At 42.6% G+C, this 26,095-nt stretch overlaps 2 protein-coding genes across 8 annotated transcripts in view; one reads left to right on the top strand and one right to left on the bottom strand.

Moving 5' to 3' along the window:
- LOC127051025 (serine/threonine-protein phosphatase 6 regulatory subunit 3) overlaps positions 1 to 25,024 on the top strand; it is a 196,870-nt gene extending 171,846 nt beyond the window's left edge. For all 7 annotated transcript variants that reach the window (XM_050952819.1, XM_050952822.1, XM_050952820.1 and 4 more), the window contains 8 exons: positions 308 to 362; positions 1,992 to 2,122; positions 3,379 to 3,497; positions 5,235 to 5,388; positions 8,246 to 8,352; positions 9,157 to 9,307; positions 13,216 to 13,338; positions 23,561 to 25,024. In XM_050952819.1, coding sequence (XP_050808776.1) covers positions 308 to 362; positions 1,992 to 2,122; positions 3,379 to 3,497; positions 5,235 to 5,388; positions 8,246 to 8,352; positions 9,157 to 9,307; positions 13,216 to 13,338; positions 23,561 to 23,612 — 892 coding nt within the window. In that variant the 3' untranslated portion in view covers positions 23,613 to 25,024. The remainder of the gene's footprint in view (positions 1 to 307; positions 363 to 1,991; positions 2,123 to 3,378; positions 3,498 to 5,234; positions 5,389 to 8,245; positions 8,353 to 9,156; positions 9,308 to 13,215; positions 13,339 to 23,560) is intronic.
- LOC127051018 (sodium/hydrogen exchanger 10-like) overlaps positions 16,106 to 26,095 on the bottom strand; it is a 336,647-nt gene continuing 326,657 nt past the window's right edge. The window contains 1 exon segment of the mRNA XM_050952807.1: positions 16,106 to 16,308. Coding sequence (XP_050808764.1) covers positions 16,231 to 16,308 — 78 coding nt within the window. The 3' untranslated portion in view covers positions 16,106 to 16,230.

Below are 26,095 nucleotides of genomic sequence, written 5' to 3'. Positions count from 1 at the left end.
GATTGAAGTAACCTCGTTATCTGTAACCTGATTCTTGCTTGCATTTTTATACCTGCCTCTGGAAATTTCCACTGCATGCATCCGATGAAGTGGGTATTCACCTACGAAAGCTCATGCTCCAATACGTTTGTTAGTCTATAAGGTGCCACAGAACTCTTTGCCGCTTTTAAGTTTCATAGTTTTAATATTTAGTTTTAATATCCTTGCGCAGTAAAGAGTTCAGAGTATGAAAATGTCTCTGTATTTGTTATGTATATTTCAGCATCTTTTTTGCTTTTAGTACATAAATCTGTACTTTTTTTGGCAGTGTATCTTTTGATAGAGTGTCAGATATCAACTTTACCCTCAATACAAATGAAAGTGTGAGTATACGTTCCTGCTGCTATCATGACTTTTTTGTGTTTGAGAGAGTGCACTGCTAAACAAATAATAAAACTTGTCTTCAGCATGTAGGATGGTGGTGGGTCAAATGATTCTTTTCACTATTATCTTTGAGGAGTAGCTCATCCACCGACTTTCTTGTAATGATGTAAAGCCTCTGTGTCATTGGGAAACTTGATCACTGCCATCTATATAAGCTTCTGAGCAGAGCCATTTTCACTTTAAGGTATGACCAGATACAAGTGCTTCTGTTAGCCGGCTCTAAAGGAAAGGCAGTAAAAAGCTTTCTATTTGCTGTGGTAGAGGTGCCTCAGAGCTTATCTGCATAGTGCAGCATAGCGTACTAGAGGGATGTGTGTCAATGTGTTATGTGCTAACTGGCCCTTGTAGACCCATGCTGGCATGCTCTAGGACAGTGCTGCTCAAACTTTTCCAGATGCACTGCCCTGTCTGCTGCTGCCGTTCCCGCCTCCCTCCCTCCCCCCCACCCCCAACCATTACTGCCCAGTCAAAGCTTCCTCAGGAGCAGACCTTGGACTGAAGGCAGAGCTGGGGCTAGAGGCGAGCTGGTCTGAGGATGGAGAAGGAATGAGGGCAGAGCTGGGCTGAGGATGGAGTGTGGAGTGGAGCTGTGAGTGAGAGCAGAGCTGGGCCTGGAGGTGGAGCTGGACTGTGGTCTGAATGGGATTGGAGACTGAGCTGATCTGGGGGCGTAGCAGGGCTGGAAGCATGGCATTCCCTTCCCATCCTCGATGGGGGATGGTCCTGTCATCCCTTCTGTGCCCCCTAGGGAAACATGCCCCACGCTTTGAGAACCACTGCTTTAGGAGTTCCCTAGCTCACGGTAATGTTGTATTTGTTGACAGTACTAAGTTAGTACACCCTAGGGAACTTCTAGAGCATGCCGGCGACATCTGTGTTGGACAATTACTACATAACGTGTTGGTGTATTTTAGAAATTACACTGCTTTAGTGCATATTGCTGCACTGGGTAGACAAGCCCTCAGATTCAAGAATAGACTCCGATCTCATTCTCTGGGCCTGTGCTGTTTGCTTATTCAGTTTATAGTGTGTGGGTAGTAGCTGCTCAATCTTCCACCAAAATGCAAAGTATGGTCTTAGCCAGCAAGGTTAAAGGAATAAGGGGACAGAAGTGTAAAGATCTTTCCCCAGAAAATGTTTCTCTGGTGTGCTAACCTCTCCCTCCTTGACTGTGTGTGCCTCTCCCTTCAACTTCCCGCCACTTCCCCCAAAAATATGGAGCATTCTTTGGTGCAGTGAGCTGAGAGAGAATCCACAATGGGAAAAATGTCACCAAAACTTCACATTCTTTAGCTATGTCCAGGGAGTGAGCAGGAAATGGTAAAACAGGCACCCTTGTAGGGCAGAGTTTCCTGAACTACCCTCATAGAAAACTTAGTCAAAGCTGATTATTCCGAATCTGGGCGCATATCTTATTCATGGGATATAGTGTGGGCTCTTTATATGCACCTTTATCCTTTTCTGAGACTATATTAAAATTGTTTAACCATAGAAATAAGATGGAGTAGTGTACAGTTTGTGAATGGCCTTTACTCCTGTTCATATTTTTGCTTTGTGTTCTGCTGTAGGGGAATATTGCATTGTTTGAGGCGTGCTGTAAGGAGAGGATACAGCAGTTTGATGATGGTGGTTCTGATGAAGAAGATATATGGGAGGAAAAACACATTGCGTTTACACCAGAATCCCAGAGACGATCCAGGTGAATAGTGTTTGTTTTTCCATCCAATTTGTACTACAGAAGAACCTCACTGTTCTCACTGAGTACATCAGTTGGTACAGATTCTTGACTGCTTGAAGGCCTGCCTAACAAAGAGAATTCAGACACAAATTGAGTAGTTGCTGCTCTTCTTAGATAACTTATTAGAGGATGGGCCCAGCACCTGTCCCTTCCATCTTTTGGCTCTGTAAGAGGTTTAGGCATCAACCCTCTTTGCTACTCAGCACTTCTTCAGCTTTCCTTTTTAATTCCATCCTTGCTCCTTTCCTCCACTGCCACTGGAGGAAACCTCTGCAGTCATCCTCCTGGTTATGATTTCCAGAGGCACTGAGCTGTCCAACCCAAGGAGCCTGCCTTCCCTTCAGCATGCTACACCAGCAGGAGGCCAGTGTACTCAGGCTCTGTAGTGCCAAGGACCCCCTCCTTGTGCTGCAGTAATGGAGATTTTTTTTTCAAAGAGCAGATTGAGGGGAATCTGTTTTCCCCTTTGCTTCCACTGCCCCTTCAGCTTTCTACTCAGTCATCCAGAGTTTCCTTTCAGGGGTCTCTTTGGAATGTCTCCTCTGACCTTTCCACAGTAGCACCATATACCCTATTGTCTATTCTCCCTCCACTTGCAAATACCTGTGACCAGGAATTTATGTGCCAGACCATTATGTTGCTGCTGCATTTAGGAATGTGTATAGGGCCAGGTTACCAGTGCTCTGATGTCCATGCAGAAGTGAAGGAACAACCTAGATGTCAGTCTGGAAGTGAAGAGGAGTGGGGAAGCTGTTGCCCTGCTCTCCTTAGGACTATTTCTGGGCTTCCTCTGGCATTTGCAGCGGCCTATGTTGAACAAATTAAGAAATCCATCTCTGCTTTTTTGCCTATTGTTTGGCCTGGCCCGTAGCTATACTCCCTCCACTTTCCTACTTGCCCTTGCATGAGGGCAGTGGCAGCCATCTTTCCTTTCCCTTGTTGCTGTGGGAGAGGAGATGGATCAGTTAACTTTGTCAAGTCAAAAAACACTCTAAAATCTTCATTCTTTCTGGCAGGGCTGAAGAATAAGTTTAATAGCTAGTGCTGCAGTGTAGTTCCAGCTGATCCCTCAGTGTTTATGGTCAGACTTGCCTCATTCCTACATGCTAACTTGATTTGCAGTTCTGTTTTAATCTTGGGAAAACTCTACTAGCCCAATGCACCCCAGGGAATTCCTTCTCAGGAATGAATGTAAACAGTCTCTTTATTTTGTGAAGCTCGGGCAGTACGGACAGTGAAGAAAGTACAGACTCTGAGGAAGAGGATGGAACAAAACAAGACTTGTTTGAATCAAATACCAATACAGAAGACAAAATGGAAGTGGACTTAAATGAACGTATGTGGTTTTTATCTTACTGCCTCCACCTGCGTAGATTACCTGATGGAGGAATTAGATTGCAAGTTATCAGTGTGGGAAAATGTAATGGTCATTCAGTTAAGTGGTAGCGCATAGTCCAGTTTTGTCTTCCTTGCCACTTTATTGAGGTCCCTGCAGTTTAATATCTCACCTTTGCAACATGAAGTTTTCTGAGTAAAGTCTTAATAGCAGGATGTGAGTGTTGTCAAGTATGAGCACCTCAGGTGCCTGGCTGAGTCAGACACATGGTAGTGTAGTATTCTATTTATAAAATGGGTTTGAGTTTTTTTAAAGAAATTGTTTTTCCCCCAAAAGGAATGTGTAGTTTAAACAAGTTTGAATCTATTTAAAACTAATAAGCTTTGGAGACCATCCGTCTAAACCATTTGATATCTTTACTGAAACTAGTGAAAGTAAACATTTGGCTGTGAGCAGAAAATATGTACCCATTTCAGACAAACTTTTATTCCATGCTGGTTCTTTTTTAGTAATTTTACACAGGAGCCAACAAGTGACTTCAAATGTGTGTATCTACAGCCCATGTTTTAAGTCATAAGTCTTAAGCCTGGTTTGAACACACAGTTGTATCTGTTTTACTAAAGGCACGACTTTACTTTTTACTGATTTAGTAAAAGTGGTGCAATTTTGTTTGTAGATAATTCTTATCAGTTTAAACATGGATTAGGTCACTTTGGGTCGCATCAGTAAATTCACAGGTGCATGCTAAACTGATATAACCTCTTTTAAATTGAGTCCGCGCATACAAGTTGCACTGATTTAATAAAACTGATTTAAATTAAACCAGTGCAACTTCTGTGTGTAGAAAAATCCTAAGCATTTTTTATATTATAAGGAATTATAAAAACAAAACAAAATGAGGGTTTTTCTCTTTTTTTTTCCTTTTGTCAGATTGGTGTCCCTGGCATCTGTGTCCAACAAGTTTTGCTCATTGTGGATATTCTTCCAAATCTGCCTCGATTGGCATTTCCTATTAACATTTTAGTTAGTCACAGAGCTTTCTTGTCAGCCTGTTTTATGAATGTAAATGATACTGAAAACAAATATTTGCTTATGGGAAGATAAAGTATTTTGAATGGGTACTCTAAGTTAGAGACCTATTTTCAAAATAAACTTCTTCCAAAATTTTAAATCCTAATGGGAAATTTTTTTAAATGTTAAGTCCTCATTTGTTTTTTGCAACAAACTTTGCAGCACTGTGCTAGTGAACTGATAAATTTATTTTCTTTGTTGAAGCTAAGAAAAACGTGCATAGTAAACAGAAGCTAAACAGTGAGAAGAACACTTAGTTTTAAAAAACTTTCCAATTTTAGAAACAGGTATTGACAGTAACAAATAATACATATTTGTCTGTAAAATGTTGGGCTATTATTCATCCTTGCTGTAACTTCATTAAATTATTTTTAATTTTAAGTATCATTTGGTAGATTGTCTTGATTGCAGAATGCCATGAGTTATAGTGGTATTTTGCTCTAGCTTCAGAGACCAAATTAATTTTGTATTTCAATTGCATTCGGTTTCTAACTTTGTATAGTGTATGCTCTTCTATATGTACATTATGTAAGCTTCTATTATATTTAGGGACTTGGCAGTGTTTCAGGTTAGCTATATGTGCATGTATAAACTCTTAACATATTAAGAAAAGTGAATTATATCAATTTCTAAATAACTTATCATTGAAATTGTCACTGTTTCTAGCACCAAACTGGTCGGCTAACTTTGACGTACCCATGGAAACTGCACATGGTGCCAATTTGGATTCTGTTGGGTCTGATGTATGGAGCACTGAAGAACCTATGCCAGGAAAAGAAACTGGCTGGGCTTCTTTTTCAGAGTTTACATCTTCTCTAAGGTAAGAGAAGTGTATTATTCTTCAACCCAGGGTACCAGCTGCCAATGATAATGGAAGCTGGCACTAGTCCCTTTCAGTGGGCATGTGCATGTCTTTTGCAGAAGTGTTTGCATAATACATTATGGAGTTCTGCTTTAAACATAATTGTAATTTGCTGTACCATGTTGAGGATTTTTTGTGGAGTTAAAAGGGATATTGTGCATAAGGGTGTCATCTACTCTACAACTGCCCCACACTACAAGAAGGATGTGGAAAAATTGGAGAGTCCAGCGGAGGGCGACAAAAATAATTAGGAGGCTGGAGCACATGACTTATGAGGAGAGGCTGAGGGAACTGGGATTGTTTAGTCTGCAAAAGAGAAGAATGAGGGGGGATTTGATAGCTGCTTTCAACTACCTGAAAGGGGGTTCCAAAGAGGATGGATCTAGACTGTTCTCAGTGGTACCCGATGACAGAACAAGGAGTAATGGTCTCAAGTTGCAGTGGGGGAGATTTAGGTTGGATATTAGGAAAAACTTTTTCACTCAGAGTGGTGAGGCACTGGAATGGGTTCCCTAGGGAGCTGGGGGCATCTCCTGCCTTAGAGGTTTTTATGGTCAGCCTTGACAAAGCCCTGGTTGGGATGATTTAGTTGGGGATTGGTCTTGCTTTGAGCAGGGGGTTGGACTAGATGACCTCCTGAAGTCCCTTCCAACCCTGATATTCTATGATTCTAACTATAATCTACTCAAGACACCCAGCTTCAGTCAATTTATGGTGTAGATGGTATCTAATCATATCTTGCTAATCAATTTGGTTGATTGCTAGGATGTTTGGGTCCTAGCCACACTTTTTTTTAAAAAATATAAGTGGACTATTGCTGTAGATTGGGCTAAGTGACACATGCAGCTGTTTAATGTGGAATAAATTGGAAGAGTCTGTGATGGCTCCGTTTTGTGATGTAAAGAAAATAGTTTTGTATATAACTGAAAATTCATCCACTCTATGAAGTCCAGGGTGACTTGCTTAGAGAGTCCCATAATACTTTGAAGTGCTTGGCACTTTTTTTCTGTGTATTGGTTTACATCAGAAATAATCAGAGACCTAGGTATAATGAGATTGTAGCCATGTAAATATCCCCATAAATGTGAATCTTCAAAAAATTGCCAAATTATTGTGCTCCAGAATGTACTTTTTCATTTAGGGCTGGTCTACACTTAAAACACTACAGCAGCACAGCTGCAGCACAACAGCTGCCGTGCTGTAGCACTTCAGCGTAGACACTGCCTACAGCAACAGCAATTGGAGGGGTTCTCCTGTCTGCATAGGTAATCACTAAGAGGCAGCAGCTAGGTCGACTGAAGAATTTTTCCATTGACAGATTGTTAGCTACAGAGGGGGTTAGGTCAGTTTAACTGCGTTGCTCAGGGTTAGCTGGGTTGACCTAACTTTGTAGTGTAGACCATGCCTTAGTCTCTTGCCTGCATGGTTGGTGAAGATAATATTCAGAATATAAATCAATTAAACAGATGCAGTGATGTCTGCCTGAGTCTGCAGCTGCCCTGAAGCAGCTGGTCCAAGAGATGTGGACTGCACCATTCACCTCCTCTGGGTTGTTATGATGAAGTCTCATATCATTTCAAATGTCACACATTACAGCTCTTAAATTCAATGCCCGAAATGGGGGCAGGGTGCAATTGGCAGCTAGCTTGTCAAGAATTACTAGTGTGAGGACCAAGTAATTCAAACTGCCCTCCCAAGCTTAAAATAACCTCTGCTCATAGATGATGGGAAAGAGATGTATTCCCTCTCTGTAACAAGCATCCAACTATTTAATAGGTAACAAAACCGCAAACTGTTCCTTATCTACCTGCCAATATCTGTATCTTTTTCCTGTAGCTTCTGCAATGCAATTAAACATTGACAGTACCAAAATCTACAGCACATTTCAAAATTGAAAATTTGGGGGCATTGTACAGTAAATTGAATTTGTTACCAAATTTAAATAACACAAGGGATATTATCTGAGCTGGACTTGGAAGTAAAGATGAACAGAGCTGCATAATTTCAAGGTTTCTGCTGCAGTTTTGGGGTCCCAGTCCCTACTGTGTAAATTGCATCTTGTGCCCTTGGAATAGTAAAGGAACCTGTTAACCCACTGTTTCAAATTCACTTCAAAACGAGACCTTAATTCTGCGGTTGATAGCACGTGGGTGGACTGCTATCCTGCACAAAGCATTGCCTTTTATGGGACTTAAACGCATGCTTTCATGAATAGGGATATTTTTGCTGAATCAGGGCAAGAAATCATTTACAATTATTTCAGATTGGAAGTGGCAGAAATGTGCTGTCTGGGGTTCTGTGGGATGTATAAATTTTGAGGTCTTAATCCAGATATCAGTGGACAAGCATCCATGTTATAAAGACCACCTTTGTGGTTGGTGGTTGATCAACCTCATTGGCAGAGATGGCATTGATTTGATTTGGATAGAGACTGAGAACCCTCTTGCTGAGATACCATTTCCTTGAAAGGGACAATATATAGCTGAAAATATATTGAAATGGAAATTGCAAGGGGCAAAAAAAATTACGCATGTCCTTTTTATCCAATGCCCCCCCTCTCTCACACATGCACGCTCTTCATGGTAGTAAACCAGGAAATCTTAATTCTAGAGTTTCCTAACTTTTTAGTGTTTGACTTTGCATCCTTAAAATTCTTTTCATGTTCTTGGATGAGTTTTAGTATAATTGGTTTCAGTAGGATTCTGGAGTTGATAGAAACATTATTGTTAAAGGTTCTGGTTGCATGTGAGCAAATTGCATTTTAATGTTTAGAAATCTTTTTCCAAAATGTAATTCACTTTCTCTTGTATTTAAGTTCTAAAGAGTCTTTAAGAAGCAATTCTCCAGTGGAAATGGAAACAAACACAGAACCAATGGATCCCCTGAGTGCAAATGTATCTGCACTTGCAACACAGCCAGAGGGTAAGTGCACTGAAATTATTCAAATTATGTGCAAATGAATAACCGAAGCAGAGTGGCTTAAATGAATAGAGCGTTGGACTTCCCAGTTCTACCATGGGCTTCCTGGGAGAACTTGGGCAAGTCATTTTCCCTCTTAGCACCTCTGTTTTCCTATTGGTAAATGGAGGGTAAGGATACTGACCTCTTCTGAAATGAGTTTTGAGATCCAGGGAAGAAAAGCACTGTATAAAAGCGAGCTATTTGTGTTAATATTAACTTTACTTTTCATTAGTCAGACTTGGGCAGAGCTTTTAGTTAGTTAAGATGGCCTTTAGCCTCTTGAGTCTTTGGATGCAGCAGTGAACATTCTGTGTGGCCTTCTCTCCCTCCTGTCATCTAGCTTTTCCAGCACATGTTCAAAGTGGATTAAAAATTACCAGATCAAACCCGTGTTACCCCACTTCCCAATTGCATTGTTAATGAACATAAGTGCTAGAATTCCAGGATCTTCACACCTAACTGTGGGCTTGTCTACATAGGTAACGTACCAGGAAACCTGTTCCAGTATGATAATACCAGTATAACTCCCTGTGTGAATACTCTTGTTCCAGAATAAGTGTTAAAATGAGTTATATCAGTAAATTTCCCTGTGTTGACAAGCCCTAATTTTTACCTGCTGTGTGGGATTTGCAAAGTAAACAAAACTGCAGGAAGATTATGTATGATTATAGTAGACGTTATCCTCCTACGCATCCTCACTGATTTGTACTTGCTCATTAACTATAAAAATCATTAGCAATATCCTAATTTGTTTCTCTGTATCAGCCCAAGGAAGTGTTGCTATGGAGGCCAGCTCAGATGGAGAAGATGATGTGGAAAATGCAGACAAGGTAACTGAGACAGTAATGAATGGCAGCATGAAGGAAACACTGAGTCTTACCGTAGATGCTAAAACTGAAACAGCTGTCTTCAAAAGGTGAGGAAACCTAGTTCATTTCTCTTATTCACTCAAGGTGTACACTATTTTTTTGTTCCTCCTTTAAAAATGTTTCAGATATGTTGACTGAGCATTTTATTCAGTCCTTTTGGGAGTATTTCATAGAACTAATGGTTTCCAAGACACTAATTAGACATCTGTATGTAGAGATTTTAAACTTAACAACTGACTCCAGTTTTCCATTATCTGAGCTTTCATTCATATGTACATTTCAATAGAGGTTGTGGAGCTAGGTTTTATTCTGCATTGGAACAAAAACAAAACCTTTTGAACTGTTAACCAAATTGTGTTGAGATGTCAGTTTTTTGGGTTGAGACTTGTTTTTTCAATTAGGGAAGGTTTTGTGTGACCAGGGCTTTTGGGTGAGTGAGCTGCTGCTTTGAGTATTGGTCCCTATGTGTCTTCCACTGTAGGTGAATTCTTTCAAGCAGTGCCCTTTGGTCCATATACGCACCCGTGCCATCTATCTGCTTTCAACCAAAGGAATTAAAGGGTGGAGCAGAGAGGTCTGGACTGCTGCTCCAGTTCCTTCTTACTGCCATATGGCCTGGATCAGAATGTCCAGTGTCTGGAGCTAAAGTGCTCTCTTTTGGCCTTTCCACTGCCTTTATAGTTAGTTTTGTAAGAGTTTTTTATAGCTTTTTAGCAGTGTTCTAGTTAGATTTCCTACCTCAGGAGGCCCCTGCCCCCGTCTCTTCCAGCACTGTAATTGTTGGTGCTTTTTTGAGTTGCATTATCAAATAAAAGAATTTCTGATCATGAGGTGTCTAAAACTGAATCCAAAATTACTTGTGCAATAGCAGCAGAACTGTGTTTAGAGCGTATATCCCCTTACTGCTACATGATGGTGATGCTTCTGTATATATTAAAAAAAAAAAAAAAAAAAAAAAAAAAAATTGCAATGACTCTTTTTGGCCAGTGTTTGAGTAAATCACACATCTGTTCTCCTCGTCTACCCCGTCTCTTTGAATTTTATAGTCCGTTTTTAGTTTGACTGGTCTTTATTTTTTTGATCCATGCAGCGTGAAGTCAATTACTACTATTACGGTTCTTTTACCTCTTGCCTAAGATACTTCCATTCACAAGCACTTTGCTATAGAATTGTGAGTTCTGAGAGCCATAGAAGAGTGGAAAAAAAAATTGTAGAAAGATATTTTGACTTCTAACCCTCTGAAGGAGACTATATAGTTAGACCTGAGCTTCAGATGAAAGTCCCAAAATACCTTTAATTTGAAAGGAAAGTCCCCTAGACTAACAGCATGCCTAGTAAGACAGAGATCAGGTCAATGTGAAAGATGGGAGAGTAGCTTGGAATAGGACAACACGTAACTTGCAATCCCACATACCGGGGGAATGTTCCGGAATGCAGTATGGTGAGCTTTGATCAAATCAGCTCTCTGATAATTGTAATCATGCGCCTTTTCATTCCTTGTAATCCTAATCTGTAAATGTTGCAAAGCAGTGCACAGAATTTTGTGGGAGCAGTAGAACTCCCATTAGAGTCAATATTGGTGTGGCTACAACCCCATTTGCTGCTTTGGAAGGCTTTGGGATGTGGTGATGTCTAGAAGTAGTGAGGGTATAGAAATTTGCATCAGTCCTTCTGGCTTGTTCCTCCTTGAGTTAGGCACTGTATACAAATTCTTACCATATTCTCTCATTTGAATTTATTTAGGCTGCTGCTGATAAAAAAGTGGTATAGTGAAACTGACAGGGTCCCAGAGAGACTTAGATATTCAGATCAGTCTCCCTCTTTTTCCCTGAACCATGGGAATGAAACTTGAGATTGCACAAGGGGTTTTCAGTAAATGTATTTAGGGCTTACTTTAGGTCAGCTAATTTATTATTACCAGCTGTTGTTTGAATTGAGGTAGCACTTGGAGGCTGTAATCAGAATTGCATCCCCTTTATGCTAAATTACAAACTTGGAGGTACACACAGTTCCTGCCCCAAAGAATTTTAATTTTAAAGGAGGTATCAAAAACATTTGGGAGAGAAGATGGGGAAAATAGTTACAGGCATGTTTATTTCCAAAGACAAAACAAATACCAGAAGTCCCTCTGGGCATGTGTCATCAGTTGGGGTTTGTTTTTTTGTTTTTGGTTTTCTTTTTTGTTTTTTGGTAGGCATCTTGAGAAAAGTTGCTCTTGAGGAAGGATTTAAAGGAGAACAGAATAATAGGTTTATGGACTAGTTAGGAAGGGTGTTTCATGCACTCTTTAGTGTTGCTCTTTATGGCAGTGCTTATGGAAGAAACGGATAAATGGGTAATGAAAGCTGACAGAGTAGAGATACTTAAGTTGTGAAGGTCTGTAAAGACTAGAAGTTTGAATTTCAAGCAATGAAGAAAGGAGAGCAAGTGGAGAGACCCAGAAGTGGGAGAAAATTCTGGCCATGTCACAACCTATCTGAGAGGAGAAGATCCAGATCAGACTTTTAGTGGTATGAAGAGAAGAGGGGTTAGCTATGTTAGGGAGTTAATATTAGGAAGATTTGGACATGGCCTGGATGTTGTGCAGGTCTTGAACAAAAGTGGAGTCAAAGCTGACAGCCGTATTACGGACCAGAGTGACAGGAAGGATAGCTGGTGTCAGGTGTGATGGAGAATGGGTGGAGTGGGGAGGGTTTTGAAGGAGACAGACTGAGTTAAGTTTTGGTTATTACATTTAAGTTAATGGCAAAACATCTAAAAGGAGATGTCAGTTTGGATGGGTGAGCTCTTAGGTACTACTGTAATGCAAACAAATAATGGAGGGAGATGGGTCAGTGGTAGAGAGATGTCAGTATGATTGGCACAGAGGAGGGAGCTGTCAGGTCATCTATAGATGGGATCTTCAGGAAGAAAAGTGGGCCAAGGACAGAGCCTTGTGGGATGGGATACCTGGGTAAAGTGAGAGATGAAAGCAGGAGGATCCACTGAAAGAACAACCAAAGTAGTGGGACAACTGTGAGAGGAGAGTCTCTTAAATCTTAAGGGAGAAAAAGGACTGACTTACGTCATATGGTGGCAGGTTTACAGTTTGAGAGGTGTGGTGTAAGGTTTGCACTTGAAATCAGTGAAAGGTGGTTGGCTGACATCTTCTGGGTATGAACTTACCCATAACAGAGTAGCTAGAAAAAAAAATGTAGCATTGGAGTGCAAATGGGAAGGGTGAAAACTTCTTCTTTTTTTAATAAATACAGATGTGTTTCCTCTCCACCCTCTCCCTCCTGTAGGCTTCACAGCTGTAAGGGAATTCACACGTTTCATGTATAGTTCTAGCTGAATAAAAACACTAACCAACTACGTAAATGATCATTTTTTCTCAAATGTGTGCTGTTCATTGTTTGTTTTAGTGATATGCAACATATGCCAGTTGTACTTTAGCCTCCAAATGAAAAGATGGCTTCTTCAGGAATTTTGAATGAGTAGAGTGTAATACAAATAAGTGGCTTTATAAAAAGAGAAATATAAGGCTGGTTTTGCTGATGTGCTTTTCCATGGACAAATTTAGTTAGTCCTAATTTTGAAAGGAACCTCAGGTCTTTTATACTTTTCTTCTTCTATTTTTTGCATACTTTTGGCTTCAGAGTGTTGAAATCCTATCGGTATGTACGGTAAAGGCTGTGATTGTTCTCACTTCAGCACCAAGCACATTCTTTATTGCCTCCTTGCACTTGTATGTAATTGTATTTCATGCATTTTTTCAATCCAGTTTAAGTGGGCAGAACACTGATGTGTTAATGGTTGTCTACAGAGTCCAGATTCCCGTGTTTGATTTTCATGCTTCAATCATAATTCAAAAACCATTTGCATGTAGCCTGGACCCTTCTCTCAGTCTTCCACTATTGCATGAAATTCCCTACATCCATAACTGAAGTTAAATTGTAACCTGCTTTTTATTTAGTGAGGAAGGAAAATTGTCTACCTCGCAAGATGTTTCTTGTAAATATGTGGTGGCAGAGAACATAGAAGCTGTAGAAGAAATTCCTGCTACTCCACAGCCTGATAGCAGCAGTCCCGAACAGAGGTAACCTTATTACAGGCTGCTTTCAAGCCTATTACCAGCTGTTTATAGCATGTTTTCTAATAGAACTGATCCATATATCTACAATTTCTGGTTCCAGAATCCATTTATCAGCTCTTGGCTTTAAAGGTCTTTTCTGTGCACATTAATCTATTGTTTGTACCTGTTTTGTTTTGCATTCTTACGAGTTGTATTTTTCTGTTAGTTTTTTTCAGAACTCCAGACATTATTTCCTCTGAAGTATTTCATCCAAATCCCTTTAATCCCAGTACTGTGTGTGTTGTGCTCAGTATACTGTAGCTAAAATGAGTTGTTTCCATTATTTTGCAAAAAAAGGTGGGTAAGGTAGTCTTTTACTGGACAATCTTCTGTTCGTGAAAGACAAGCTTTTGAACTACACAGGCTCTTCAGCCCGAGACCTATAGAACAATTCTGTTTAGCTTGAAAGCTTGCCTCTTACACCAGCAGAAGTTGGTCCAGTAAAAGATACTGCCTCACTCACCTTGTCTTTCTAATACCCTGGGACCAACATGACTACAACAACACTACAAAGAACATTGTTTTGCAGGCAGTTTATTGGGTTGAAAATATAAAAGGCTTTAATGGTCAAACAATTTCCAAAAGATGGGGAAAACCTTAGTCTTCTCAAATGAAATTAATATTCAGACTCTGTTAGTTGGAAACTGAAGTACCTAACATATTTGTAGGTACTGAAGTGGTGACTGACACTGAATAATGCAAAAAACTGACCTGACTTCACCTAACCTGATTTGAGGAGGGGATGATGTTTAAAATGGAGTTTGGGTGGAATTAACCCCTAAGAGGCAGCACAAGTCTTTATGCACGGCTTATTTTGAGGGCATAACATGACATTAAGTGATGAATAGGTCTTTGTGACTACTGCCTTTTCACTTACAGTGGAATATCCTGGAGTCTAGAAGCAGAGAGATACTGGGAAATCTTGTATTTATCACAGAAAGCAGTTTTAACTTTTGACTTCAGACTCTCCATTTAAAATGTGATATACAGCAATTTAATCTGTATTTAAATCCACTTTATTCACCTTTTGTTCATTTTTTGAGGTGCTTAAGATATCTATCCCCATTTTGTGTTGTAATAGACTTTTCAGGATTATATTTTGAATCATGAGTTGATATGGCGGCATAAAACGTAAAACAGTCATTTAGAAAATGACAGTTAATTTTACTCTTAGCTCTTCTGTCCTATCCTGCACAATACACTATATTTGACGCTTTAGCACAATAAGCATGAGCTCACAAATGCTGCAAATATGGAGAAAGTAAAACAGCGCATTAGAAATCTTGCTGTTTCAGTTCTCATGGATTGGTGAAAGTGCCAGTAATCCAGCATCCCACCTTACTTTATTGTAATTTATCAATTTATGCTGGTAACTCCCATCTTTATAAATGATTTTGAATATATTGCTTCCCTGGACAAAACTGTTCAAAATGTGTACAAATCATTCGTGCAAATCATTTGTGTCTTGAAGCATAGTCTCCTTAAATCATCATGAACTTACCATCGGTCTCCGGCTCCACGTTCGCGGTTGCCACCTTCTTGACATGATTCGTCAAGAGAGAGGCACCAGTCCCCTGTTATCTACATCAGTCCCAGTTGCTAATGCCATAGGAATGATCTCCCTCCTGCCCCGGCCCCACACCCGCTCCCTGCACCAGCAATGCCAGTCACCTTGGGAGCAGTCCCGGTGTCGGTGATCTCAAGGCAAACTCAGGCCTTGACAGCCCCTCTGTGGTCCCTGGAAGGAGGCTCCTCTGGAACAGAGGGACATTTGAGCCCTTTACCTCAACCTCAGCGGCGAGACTGGGTATCTGAGCCAGTGGCGGCATTGGGGCAGTGGCAATCAGGACAGCGGCCTGTTCAGTGGCCATGTTGGAACACCTGGGAGGTTCTGGTCATGGTATTGCCCCCATCAGCTCAATTGCCTGCAGCAGACACGGAGCAGCAACCACTGGCACCGTCAGTACTGGCCCCAGCGCCGGAAGCACACCCAGTGACCAAGGCTTAGGAGGCAACACCTATGCCTGAGCCATCCTTCCCAGCAGAGGAGGAGGACCAACCTCCCCCTCCATTGGTTCAGTCCTCCTTCTCATCACCTAATGAGATGGTCATGGGGCCCTCCAGTGCCAGCCCACCTTATGACTTTAAGGACCCTGAGGCTTGCTTTGATGGGGGGCGGACAACCTGGGCCTGCAGGTGGAGATGGCCGAGCAAGAGGACACCTTCTTCAACATCCTGTCAGCCTCCACTTCTACATGTATTGCACTACCCATTCACGAAGGGGTCCTGAAAATTGCCAAGGGTATCTGGCAGATGCCCTCCTACATTCCTCCTGCCTCAAAGGAGGCTGAGAAACACTTTGCGCCAGCCAAAAACTTCTAATGCCTTTATATTCACACTTTTCCAGGCTCGCTGGTGATCTCTGCTGCCAATGAAAAGGAGAAGCAAGGACACACCAGCGCCACGCCACGAAATAAGGCCAAAAGACTCTACTTGTTTGGAAGGAAAACTTATTCCAGTGCAAGTCTACAGTTTCGTGTGGCAAACCACCAAGCCCGTCTGGGCCGCTGTACTTGAATTTATGGGGAGTCTCATAAATTGAAGGACTGACTCCCCACAGGACCAGGACCAGGAGTTTGTTGCATTGGTGCAGGAGGGTATTTCGGCAGCTTGCTGTGCTCTTCAGATGGCCAGGGTTATGGCGGACTCGGCAGCCAGGGTGGTGGCAGCTCTTGGCTTAAGATTGCAGGTTTCTACCAGGAGATGCAGACCTCTATACAAGACCTTGCTTTGACAGAAGTGGTCTGTTTTCTGAGCAGGCTGATGTGAGGCTGCACGGGATGAAGGACACCCTGACTATCCACACACTGCAGTTGGTGCATAAACCATTCTGGCCGCCCCCTCCGTTGAGGTTATGGCAGTCTCACCCTGGACCTGCAAAAAGAGAGGACAGGGACACTACTTTTAGTCATCACTGCCCTTCTACCTCCCGCTCACCTGCGCAAACCGGCCAGACCAGCCATTCTATGGGGCAGAAACACTCATTTTGATGGCATGGTTGAGAGTGATGCCCCAGTCAATTCTCCAGATCCACTGCTACTTTTCCTCAACCGCCTGTTCCCCTACCACTCAGCCTGGCTGCAGGTTATGTCAGATCGCTGGGTTCTGGCTATAATATCATGGGGCTGTACCCTGAAATTTTTGGCCACCGCTGCACCACCACCCCCACTTCCCTGTCCCTCTTCAGGGACCCTTCTTACAAGCACTTCCTCGTTCAGGAGGTCAAGAACCTCCTGTGTCTAAGGGCTGTGGGTGGAGGTTCATCAGGGCGTGCCAGGAAAGGGGTTCTACTCCTGGTCCTTCCTAATCTCGAAAGTGAAAGGAGGCCTCAGATCAGGGGTGGGCACACTATGGCCATGGGGTTGCGTCCAACCCGTCAGAATTTTTAATCTGGCCAGGGAGCAGGGTCGGGGGATGTGTCACATGGCTTCTGGAAGCAGTGGCATGTTCCCCTGCTGTGCCACTCCACCAGTGGGAGCTGCAGGGGAAGCACCGCATAGGAGCCGGACAGGGGTATGCTGCTGCTTCCGGGAGCTGCTCAAGGTAAGCGCTGACTAGAGCCTGCACCCCCTGAGCCCCCACGCCCCTGTGCCCCAACCCCAAGCCCTGATTCCCCTCCCATCCTCTGAACCCATCTGTCCCAGCCTGGGGAACCCTCCTGCACCCCAAATCCCTCATTCCCAGCCCCACCTCAGAGCCTGCCTGCCTCCTCAGCTGGAGCCCACACCCCAGACTCCAATTTCATGAGCATCCATGACCTGCTGTACAATTTCTGTACCCAGATGTGGCCCTCAGGCCAAAAAGTTTGCCCACCCCTGCCTCTGACCCATCCTGGATGTGCACCGCCTCAACAAGTCTCTCATGAAGTTGAAGTTTTGCATGGTCTCCCTGGTCTCCATCATCCCCTCCCTGGATTTGGGAGACTGATACGCTGCCTTTGACTTGAAAGACTCTTACTTCTGCATTTTTATATTCCTCGGTCACAGGCGCTTTCTCCATTTTGTAGTGGGAGGGTGCCATTTCCAAGTCACAGCATTACCCTTTGGCCTCTCTTGGTCTCCAGGGTGCTTACAAAGTGCATGGTGCTGGTTGACGCTTACCTCGGGGGATGGAGGGGTCCATCTGTTCCGTACTTCGATGACTGGCTCATCAAGGGCAGCTCTTTGGAGCAGGTGCAGAGACGTCTCGACTTGGTGCATTTCATCTGCTGTGACCTGGGCCTGTTAGTAAATCCAGAAAAGTCCACATTAACAGCAGCTCAACACAGAGTTCATCGGGACCGTTCTCGACTCCACATGGGCCAGAGCCTTCCTCCCAGAAACACGGTTTCAGGCTATCATGGACCTGATTTGCCATTTAAGAAGGCACGTGCTCACTGCAGCCCACACCTGTCTACGTCTGGTGGGGCACATAGCCGCATGCACATACATTGTCAGCCATGCTCGTCTTCATCTGTGGCCACTGCAGATGTTGCTGGTCTCGGTTTATATCCCCAACAGACACTCCCTGGAAAGATTGGTCACAGTACCAAACCACGTCCTTTTGACCCTGAGCTGGTGGTTGGACCCCAGGTCCGGTGCTGCAGCGGGTTTCCTTCACGGCCCCATCCCCGTCGTTGACTGTCATCTCCCAATACCTCAGCTCTGGGCTGGGGAGCCCACCTGGGCGAGTTCAACATCCAGGGCTGCTGGATGTGGGACAACCCGGCCCTCCAGATCAGTGTCAGGGAACTCAGAGCAGTTTGCCTGGCCTGCTAGGCATTCTTGAAAGGCAACATGGTGCAGGTCCTGACGGGTAATACTGCAGCGATGTACTATATCAAGAGGCAGGGAGGAGCCGGATGGTCAAGCCTATAGGACATCTGTGTGCAGCACGCCATTCATCTGATTGCAACCCGTCTGCATGAATGCAGGAATGTCTTTGCAGATCGCCTCAGCACGTCTTGCCACGAGTGGTCCTTTCATCTGGAGGTGGTTAGCATAATTTTCCAATGGTGGGGAACTCCCCAGGTCGACCTGCTGGCGTCCAGGCAGAACAGTAAGTGCCACCAGTTCTGCTCTATCCAGAGTCTGGAAAGGGGTTCCCTCTCGCACACCTTCCTCATTCTGTGGATGAGGTGCTTAGGTATGCCTTTCCACCAGTGTCATTGATCCACCAAGTCCCTGTGAAGGTCAACCAGGACAGAGTGAAAGTCATCCTTGTGGCTCTGGCATGGCCCCTTCAGCACTGATTCAGCATGCAGTTGGACCTATCGTCAGCCAGCCCCCTCCCGCTGCCTCTTCGGGATCTACTGTCGCAGAACCATGGCAACCTGCTGCACCCAAACCTGGTGGTGCTGCATCTGATGGCGTGGCTGAATGTAGGTGAAAGAGCATGTTCATACCGTGTTCAGCACGTGTTGCTTGGCAGCAGAAAACCTCAACCAGGGCGACCTACCTGGCAAAGTGGAAAAGGTTTGAGTGCTGGGCTGCAGAGAGACTTCTTCGGGCCAAGCAAGCCTTGCTGCAGGACGTCCTAGATTACTTGTTGCATCTGAGACTTCAGGAGTTGTCCTTTTCCTCTATAAAGGTCCACGTGGCGGCTATCTCGGCGCTGCAACCCCCAGTCCAGGGTGGGTCCCTCTTTGCCAATCCTGTGACAGTGCATTCCTTAAAGGGCTGGAGCACCACTTCCCGTAGATCCGGCAGCTGGTCCCCCCATGGGAACTGAACATAATGCTGTCCAGATGCATGGTCCTCCTTTTGAACACTTGGCTGCTTGCTCCCTTCTCCTCCTGTTCTGGAAGGTCTCCTTTTTGATCGCTATAACGTCGGCCCATAGGGTGTTGGAAATCAGGGCGCTCACTTCGGAGCCACCCTATATGGCTTTCTTCAAGGACAAGGTGCAGCTGCGACTTCTCCCGTCATTCCTGCCCAAGCTGGTGTCCCAGTTTCATACCGGTCAGAATATATTTTTACCGGTCCTGTGCCCGAAGCTGCATGCATTGGATGAGGATGGGAGGCATCACACCCTGGATGTCAAGCAGGCACTGGTTTTCTACATAGTCAGAATGAAGCCGTTCCATATGTCATTGCAGTGGCAGATAGGATGATAGGTCACTCTGTGTCCGCACAGATAATCTCATCTTGGATCACGGCCTACATCTGTTACTGCTATGAGCTGGCAAAGATATCCCCACCGGCAATTTTAATGGCTCACTCAACTCGGGCATAGGCGTCGTTAGCAGCCTTCCTGGCGCAGCTGCTGATCTAAGAAATCTGTCGGGCCGCAACCTGGTCGTCCGTCCACATGTTTGCGTCGCATTATGCGTTGACCCAGGAAGCTCGGGATGATGCTGGCTTTGGTAGAGCTGTGCTGCAGTCTGCAAGGCTGTGAACTCCAAGCTCGCCTCCAAAGATTCTGCCTGAGTCACTTACAATGGAGTTGATATGAGCAAGCACTCGAAGAAAAAACGGTTACCCACCTTTTGTAACTGTTCTTCGAGATGTGTTGCTCTTGTCCATTCCATTACCCCCTTCTCCTGCCCCTTAGTTGGATTGTGGGCAAGAAGGAACGAAGAGGGCATAGGGCCTGCAGTGCCTGCTATACCAGCGCATGAGTGTGACTCTTAAGGGGGCAACACAGTCGGCCCTATAGATACTGCTAAAGTAAAGATCTCTGATGAATGGAATGGACATGAGCAACACATCTCAAACAGCAGCAGTTAGGAAAGATGGGTAACAGTGCTATTTATTGAGTTGTGATTTTCTCCTTTTATAAGAAGAATAACACACATAGGGGATCTCTTTTACACTCCACTGTGGGTGTTTTAAAAACACCCTGAACTATTTGACCTTTACGTGCACTCTTGTTCAGAACTTTAAATTCACTATTTCTTTGATTTCCAACTGTTTATCTGAAATGTAAAAACTGAAATGCTGCAAAACTGCAGCATTTTAAAAATAGCTTTGCAAAACTTGTCAGATGTTTGCTAAAACACCCGGTATTAGCCTGTGAATAAAGAATTACCAGCATACACCAGAAGAGGGCTCTCAAAGCTAGCAATTCTTTGCATTGTTCCTGATATCAGTAAATGTTTTGTTTTAGATATCCTTGTTTCTAAATCCCTTTTTGGCCTCTAATGACAAATTTTGGAATAGACAAGGTATTTTAAAATACTCTCTTTAAAGGTGGCTGTCACAGTAGATTTCATGAGATTCATCACAAGTGCAATATAAATATGTAGATAGACCTATCCCCGCTTTTGGGGCTCCATGCATATATGGTTGGTGGGAGTCCCCTAGGTAAGTTGTGCCATCTTCCCCCTCATCCCCCCCCCCCCAGTCAATAATAGGTCTGTGCTAGGAGTCCCAGAATATCCCAGTGGTTATTTATTTCAATCAGTTTAGTGAAGGTCACTGCTACAACTGTGATGATTGTGTAGAACGGACTCTTGCCCATTTAGTTTCTTTCTATTTTGCCTCCCAGATTTTTCCTGAAAAGTTGATGATAATTTTCTGTCTAGTGCGGTCTGTCTCTTCTCTAATGTATGTATTTTTTTAAAAAGTGTTTTTAGTGATTGGCAGCCAAAGACTTAGCTAGGGGACTCCTGCTGGTCATGTGCATGTAGAGCACGGACCCAAGAGTGTGGCTTCTCTGTGATTGTACACCACCAGAGAACAAGCGTTACAGGTAATTTTTCTTTGTGTGCAGTACAGAATGGTCTTATTTTCCTTTAAAAAATGTCTTGACATGTTTTCAGTGGATTAGTTATCGCACTGGATGAAAGTGGGGTGGATTTTTATTTATTTATTTAAGGTACATGTTCACCCTCGAAACAAGTGGTGCTGGTTGGAACCACGAGGCGTTCCGTATCATTTGTATTGCCTGAATTATTAGGGAGAGTGTTTACACTAAAACGGTTCTTGCCCTAATAGGGCTCTTGCTTTTTACTTTCTTCCCTTGCCCCTAAACTGTTCCTGATCCTTTCACCGTAGTGGAGTGAATGAAATTCAGAATGCTCCTGAAACAGCAGCTCCTAGGTCAGATTAGCACACAGCACAATTTTTAAAAACATTGCATTTATTTACTCTGTTTTTGACTCTGCAAATATTGCTTATATATGAAAAATAATTGATATGAGGTGTACTTAAGTCATATTTTGGCAAGCTGAAGCCCTAGTACAGAATAAGAAGCAGAGGAACTCTCTAAAGGAAATAGAAACATACTTTGTGAGGAGACACTGTACCTTACAATATCACTATTATGTGCATTCCGTCAGTGACTGAAGCCAGTTGCATTTTATTAAAGACCAAATGCAACTTCTGTTAGCTGTGCTTACTTCATTAGTCATCTTCATTAAAGTGCTAAATATAATTAGTGGGAGTAATTAAATGGCAAAAACTTTGTTAATGGGGATTTAAGGTTGCTCAGTGATAGCCTGTGCCTTCCAGAATGTTAAACAAAGCCTGAGGCTAAGCCTACACTACAGTTTGTCAGCATAACTTACTTTGCTTGGGTGTGAATAAACCACCCCCCTAGGCGACTTAAGTTACACCGACATAAGCACTCGTGCATACTGCTGTGTTGGCAGAGAGCTTCTCCCAACAACATAGCTTCGGCTGTTCGCGGAGGTGATTTTATTCTGCGTCTTCACCAGACGTGCTGTGTCGGCGCAGCTGCATCGGTACAACTGCATTGCTGCAGTGCTGTAGGTGTGGAGAATTTCTGATGTGTTGGTCTTACCTGTTCTTAGCGGTTCACTCCAGTGTCAACAGTATGTTCTAGGTGCATGCTCATGGCATGCCTGTTCTTAGCTTCCTAGCCAGAGGGGGGCAGGGCTTCCCCAGATTCTGGCTCACATTGGGGTGGCGGGGACAGGGATGAGGGTGAGAACCCCATTAGTGGGCAGGAGCCCCCAGATTCTGCCACACACCTGGAGGCACAGGGATTGGGGCTCAGACATTACCGGAACAGATCCTGAATCCCAGCTGACGGTGGGCAGGACTCAAACCCCCAGAAGAGCAAGCACCCCAAACCTGGAACACTTGAGGGGGCCAGGGAAGGGGGGGTCTCCAGAGTGTGGTGAGCACACATGCCCCTGCCCAATTCTCCTCTCCCCCTGTCTTTGTCACTCTTAGTCTCCTTTCCCAGTGTCTCCCTTATCTCCTCTCGCTCCCTGTTCCCACCTATTCTCCAATCCCTAATCACTTCCCCTCCTGGTGAGCATTAGCTTGTGTGGTTTCTTTTCAGAAACTAACTTCAACACCTCCTAAATGATCTGCTGTGCTCAAATTACATTCCACTAAAATTAAATTTGCCCTGTGATAGAGGTAGATTGGAACAGTGTATCTGTTTTTATTTTTGGGTTGGTGTTCAGATTTATGACTGTAACACATCACCAGAGCCACCCGGGACTTACGTTGTAGAGGTAGTTTTCCAGACAGTTAGCCCCTCACGCTGCACATGCTCAGTATAATCCACTAGGCACACACATAGGTGTGCAAGCCTTCTCGTGTACATAACCAGAGTGTTTTTTGTAGTAATGTTTTAATTTGATTTCCCTCAAAGGGGTGGTGGGTGTCACATAGTCTTTGGGAGGGCGGGTAACCCTCACACATTTAACACCCTCATGCAATGATCTAGGCCCTGGCTTGAGCTCTATCTATGAACAAAACTAGGTTGCCAGAATCTGTCAATTTCAAGTAAAGCTGTTTTCTTCCAGGTGTTCTATCTTGGGAGCCCCCTTGATCAGATGGCCCCAGATTTGGATCATTAACAGACTCCTACAGCCCCACTTAGACATACCAAATTTCAAGGCAATCCCAGTAACCATATAGACTTCAGAGCACTTAGAAAAGGAACCTTTAAACAGAAAGCTGGTCTTAACCTTAACTAGAGTAGAGCTGCCAATCTACTTCTGTGATTAACAAGAAAATGAAAATAGGACATAGCAGGGTGTGTTTTATTTTGTTTTAGTGTTATGGATGCATTGTCTCTCTTCCATGACCCCAATGCTGAATTAGTATATTTTGACAAGTCTTTGGAAGTTCATGTTCTTGCTCTGACCCCCAAACTTGACAGTAGTGATTATTATAAGGGTGCATTGGTTTCTTATACACTTACCATCCTCCTTTTGACTTCTTAGGACTGATCAACAAACCCTTTTAGGAGAGGCAGCTGTTAATGGCCCTGTATGATACGTGATGTCTGCTGCTGTTGGCTGAAGAACACGAACTGGTATCCAGGAGTTTTAGTGTTTCTCAAGGATTTCATCTAGAGCCTGTCAAAGCCAGTCACTGCTGCACTAATTTCGCAAGGGATCAGGACCAGCAACATTTATATTCTAGATTTTAAGACATTGTACAGAAATTCATAAGTGTAAAAAATATTGCACATTGAGAATTACCAATACTTTTTGCGTATGTTTATATTGTATTGTTCTAAATAATGGGTGGCCTGTGAAATAAGATCTTGCCACCCGGGTAATGATAGTAGTAATACTATAGTTAAAATGGCTGTAAGAATAGTTTTATAAAAAAGTGAATACGCAAATCTAATGTATTTGAGACATAACTATTTGACAATTAGTGTGACCAAAGTATTTAGCAGTTTTCATACATTTTTTCACCTTGTAAAAATAAAATTAAAAAATTCATGTTTCTTCCAGGTTGGCGAAGAATTGTAGAACTGAAATGCCCTATAAATGTTATTTTGGTTGTTTTAGCTTACAAAAGTGATTTAAATAAGAATTTTTGGTGTTCAGCGTTTTACAACAGGTTTTTAATTGGTAATTGTTTTCTGTATTGTTTAAATCAGATCAGAAATGCAAGTCTATTGGTAGAGATTTTAAGTATTTATTACTACAACTTAGGTGACAAATTGATGTTACTGTAAAGCCATATGTTCTGTTAGTCTTGTTTGCTTGAAACAATACCTTACAGGTGAAACACTAGAATATTTGAAGTGCACATGGCTGCTTGTTTTTTAAAGTGATTCACCTACCTTTGAACCCATTCACGAGATTTACTTTAATACCAAGCATTATACAATTGAACATTTTAGAACAATTTACATATTTAAAACAGCATAATCCTGTTAGACAAGTCAGCTAAGTGAAATGCCTGTGCTGCTAATGTAATTACAGTACATGCATTTTAAAAACAAAATTTGGCACCTGAGCATGTTGATTGTTTCTTTCACTGTATTGATCTGTGTGAGGCTTTCATTTGTAAGTTCCAAACCATTTTTTTCACAGCTGGTTTGTATATATATATAGTGATTATGGAAACTAATTCTGCGTAATTTATAATTTTCTATGTTAGTATGAAATTCCAACAGCCTTCTCAAACAAACAGAAGCAATATACTGTATATTGCCACATTGGTGAAAGGGTTAAAGTACTTCACCTCTTGCACTTTTAGATGCAAATCCATTTTTATTTCTGTAATAGGAAGTTAGTCATTTATTTTTACATTGTTTTCCTGACCAGTATTTAAAGCCAAAAGGATACTCTAAACAATGGCCAATGATTTATTTTAGAAAGTGTCCCAAGCAACGTGCCTAAACATTACATTGCATACAGAAATAAAAAAACAAATGTATAATGGTATTTCTTTTAATTCTTCCTGTCTTGCATTTCATACAATGTAATGCTAGAATATCTCCACAGAGAGATTCCAAGTGGTAAACTCCAATAAATTACTTGATCCATCTGGTGAAAACAGAACCACAACGATCTTCAGGGTAAAAAAGGACAACCAGTGTTACTTATTTGTGCATAAATGATGCAGGAACCCACTCACTTTAAAAAGGGACACTTTTTTTTTAAGAATGGAATATTCCTACTGTCTTACTTCCAAGTGAGGACTCCTGAATATATTTCACATGTTGATTTCACAGTATTTTTAATGCACTACTGCTAACTTTATCTGCTATCTTTAGGATATCCTTTGTTGTATTTTTGTGGTGGTTACTGAACCAGTTATCTCAGTACCAAAACCACCAACTTTGGCTCCACATGTCTGGGTTCCAGGTATGGTCCTTGGTGGCATTAATACTGCTTGTTTCCTCTAGTGACCTCCTGTTCCCTAGCAAGCAAGGAGACATGCATACAGATACCCGCTGAAGAGTTTTTTGCAGTAAGTTGGGGGTGTTTACAGGGATTACGAAGATCTGATGAGGTTTGAACCATTTCTGTGTTACATTCAAATCACAAAAGGTGTTAGTTCTAATTTTCTGATGTACATTACCTGCACCAGAAATGTTGAATCATGAAATGGAAGTTATAGAAAATAAGTAAACTTATAATATCCAGATTGTGCTAAGTTTCCAGAAGTATTTTTCTTGTGTTCCCTCCCTGCCTCTTGTATTAGGAGATAGTGGGGTTTAAAGATATAGTTGGAGAATCCCACTGCCCATTTGTGAGATTTGAATGGGCTCCATCTTAATCACCCTATATGTACTGATTGAGATTTTAACTTTTTATGGTCAAAATTTGTAAATATGCCCCTTTTCAATTTTTTTTGTATCAGCTGTATTAGGTCTTAGCCGCTATCACCCAGTTACAGCAGACTATTGTCCAACAGTGCTGCTTTTATGAGAGAGTTCCAAAGGTTCAACAATTGGTAGTGTACACTGTGAAGGACAATAGTGATGTTGAGTATAATTAAAAACTGTGGTC

Source organism: Gopherus flavomarginatus, chromosome 5, assembly GCF_025201925.1.
Source record: "Gopherus flavomarginatus isolate rGopFla2 chromosome 5, rGopFla2.mat.asm, whole genome shotgun sequence".
In the NCBI taxonomy this organism is placed as follows: domain Eukaryota; kingdom Metazoa; phylum Chordata; order Testudines; family Testudinidae; genus Gopherus; species Gopherus flavomarginatus.
This window is presented reverse-complemented; position numbering and strand designations above follow the sequence as displayed.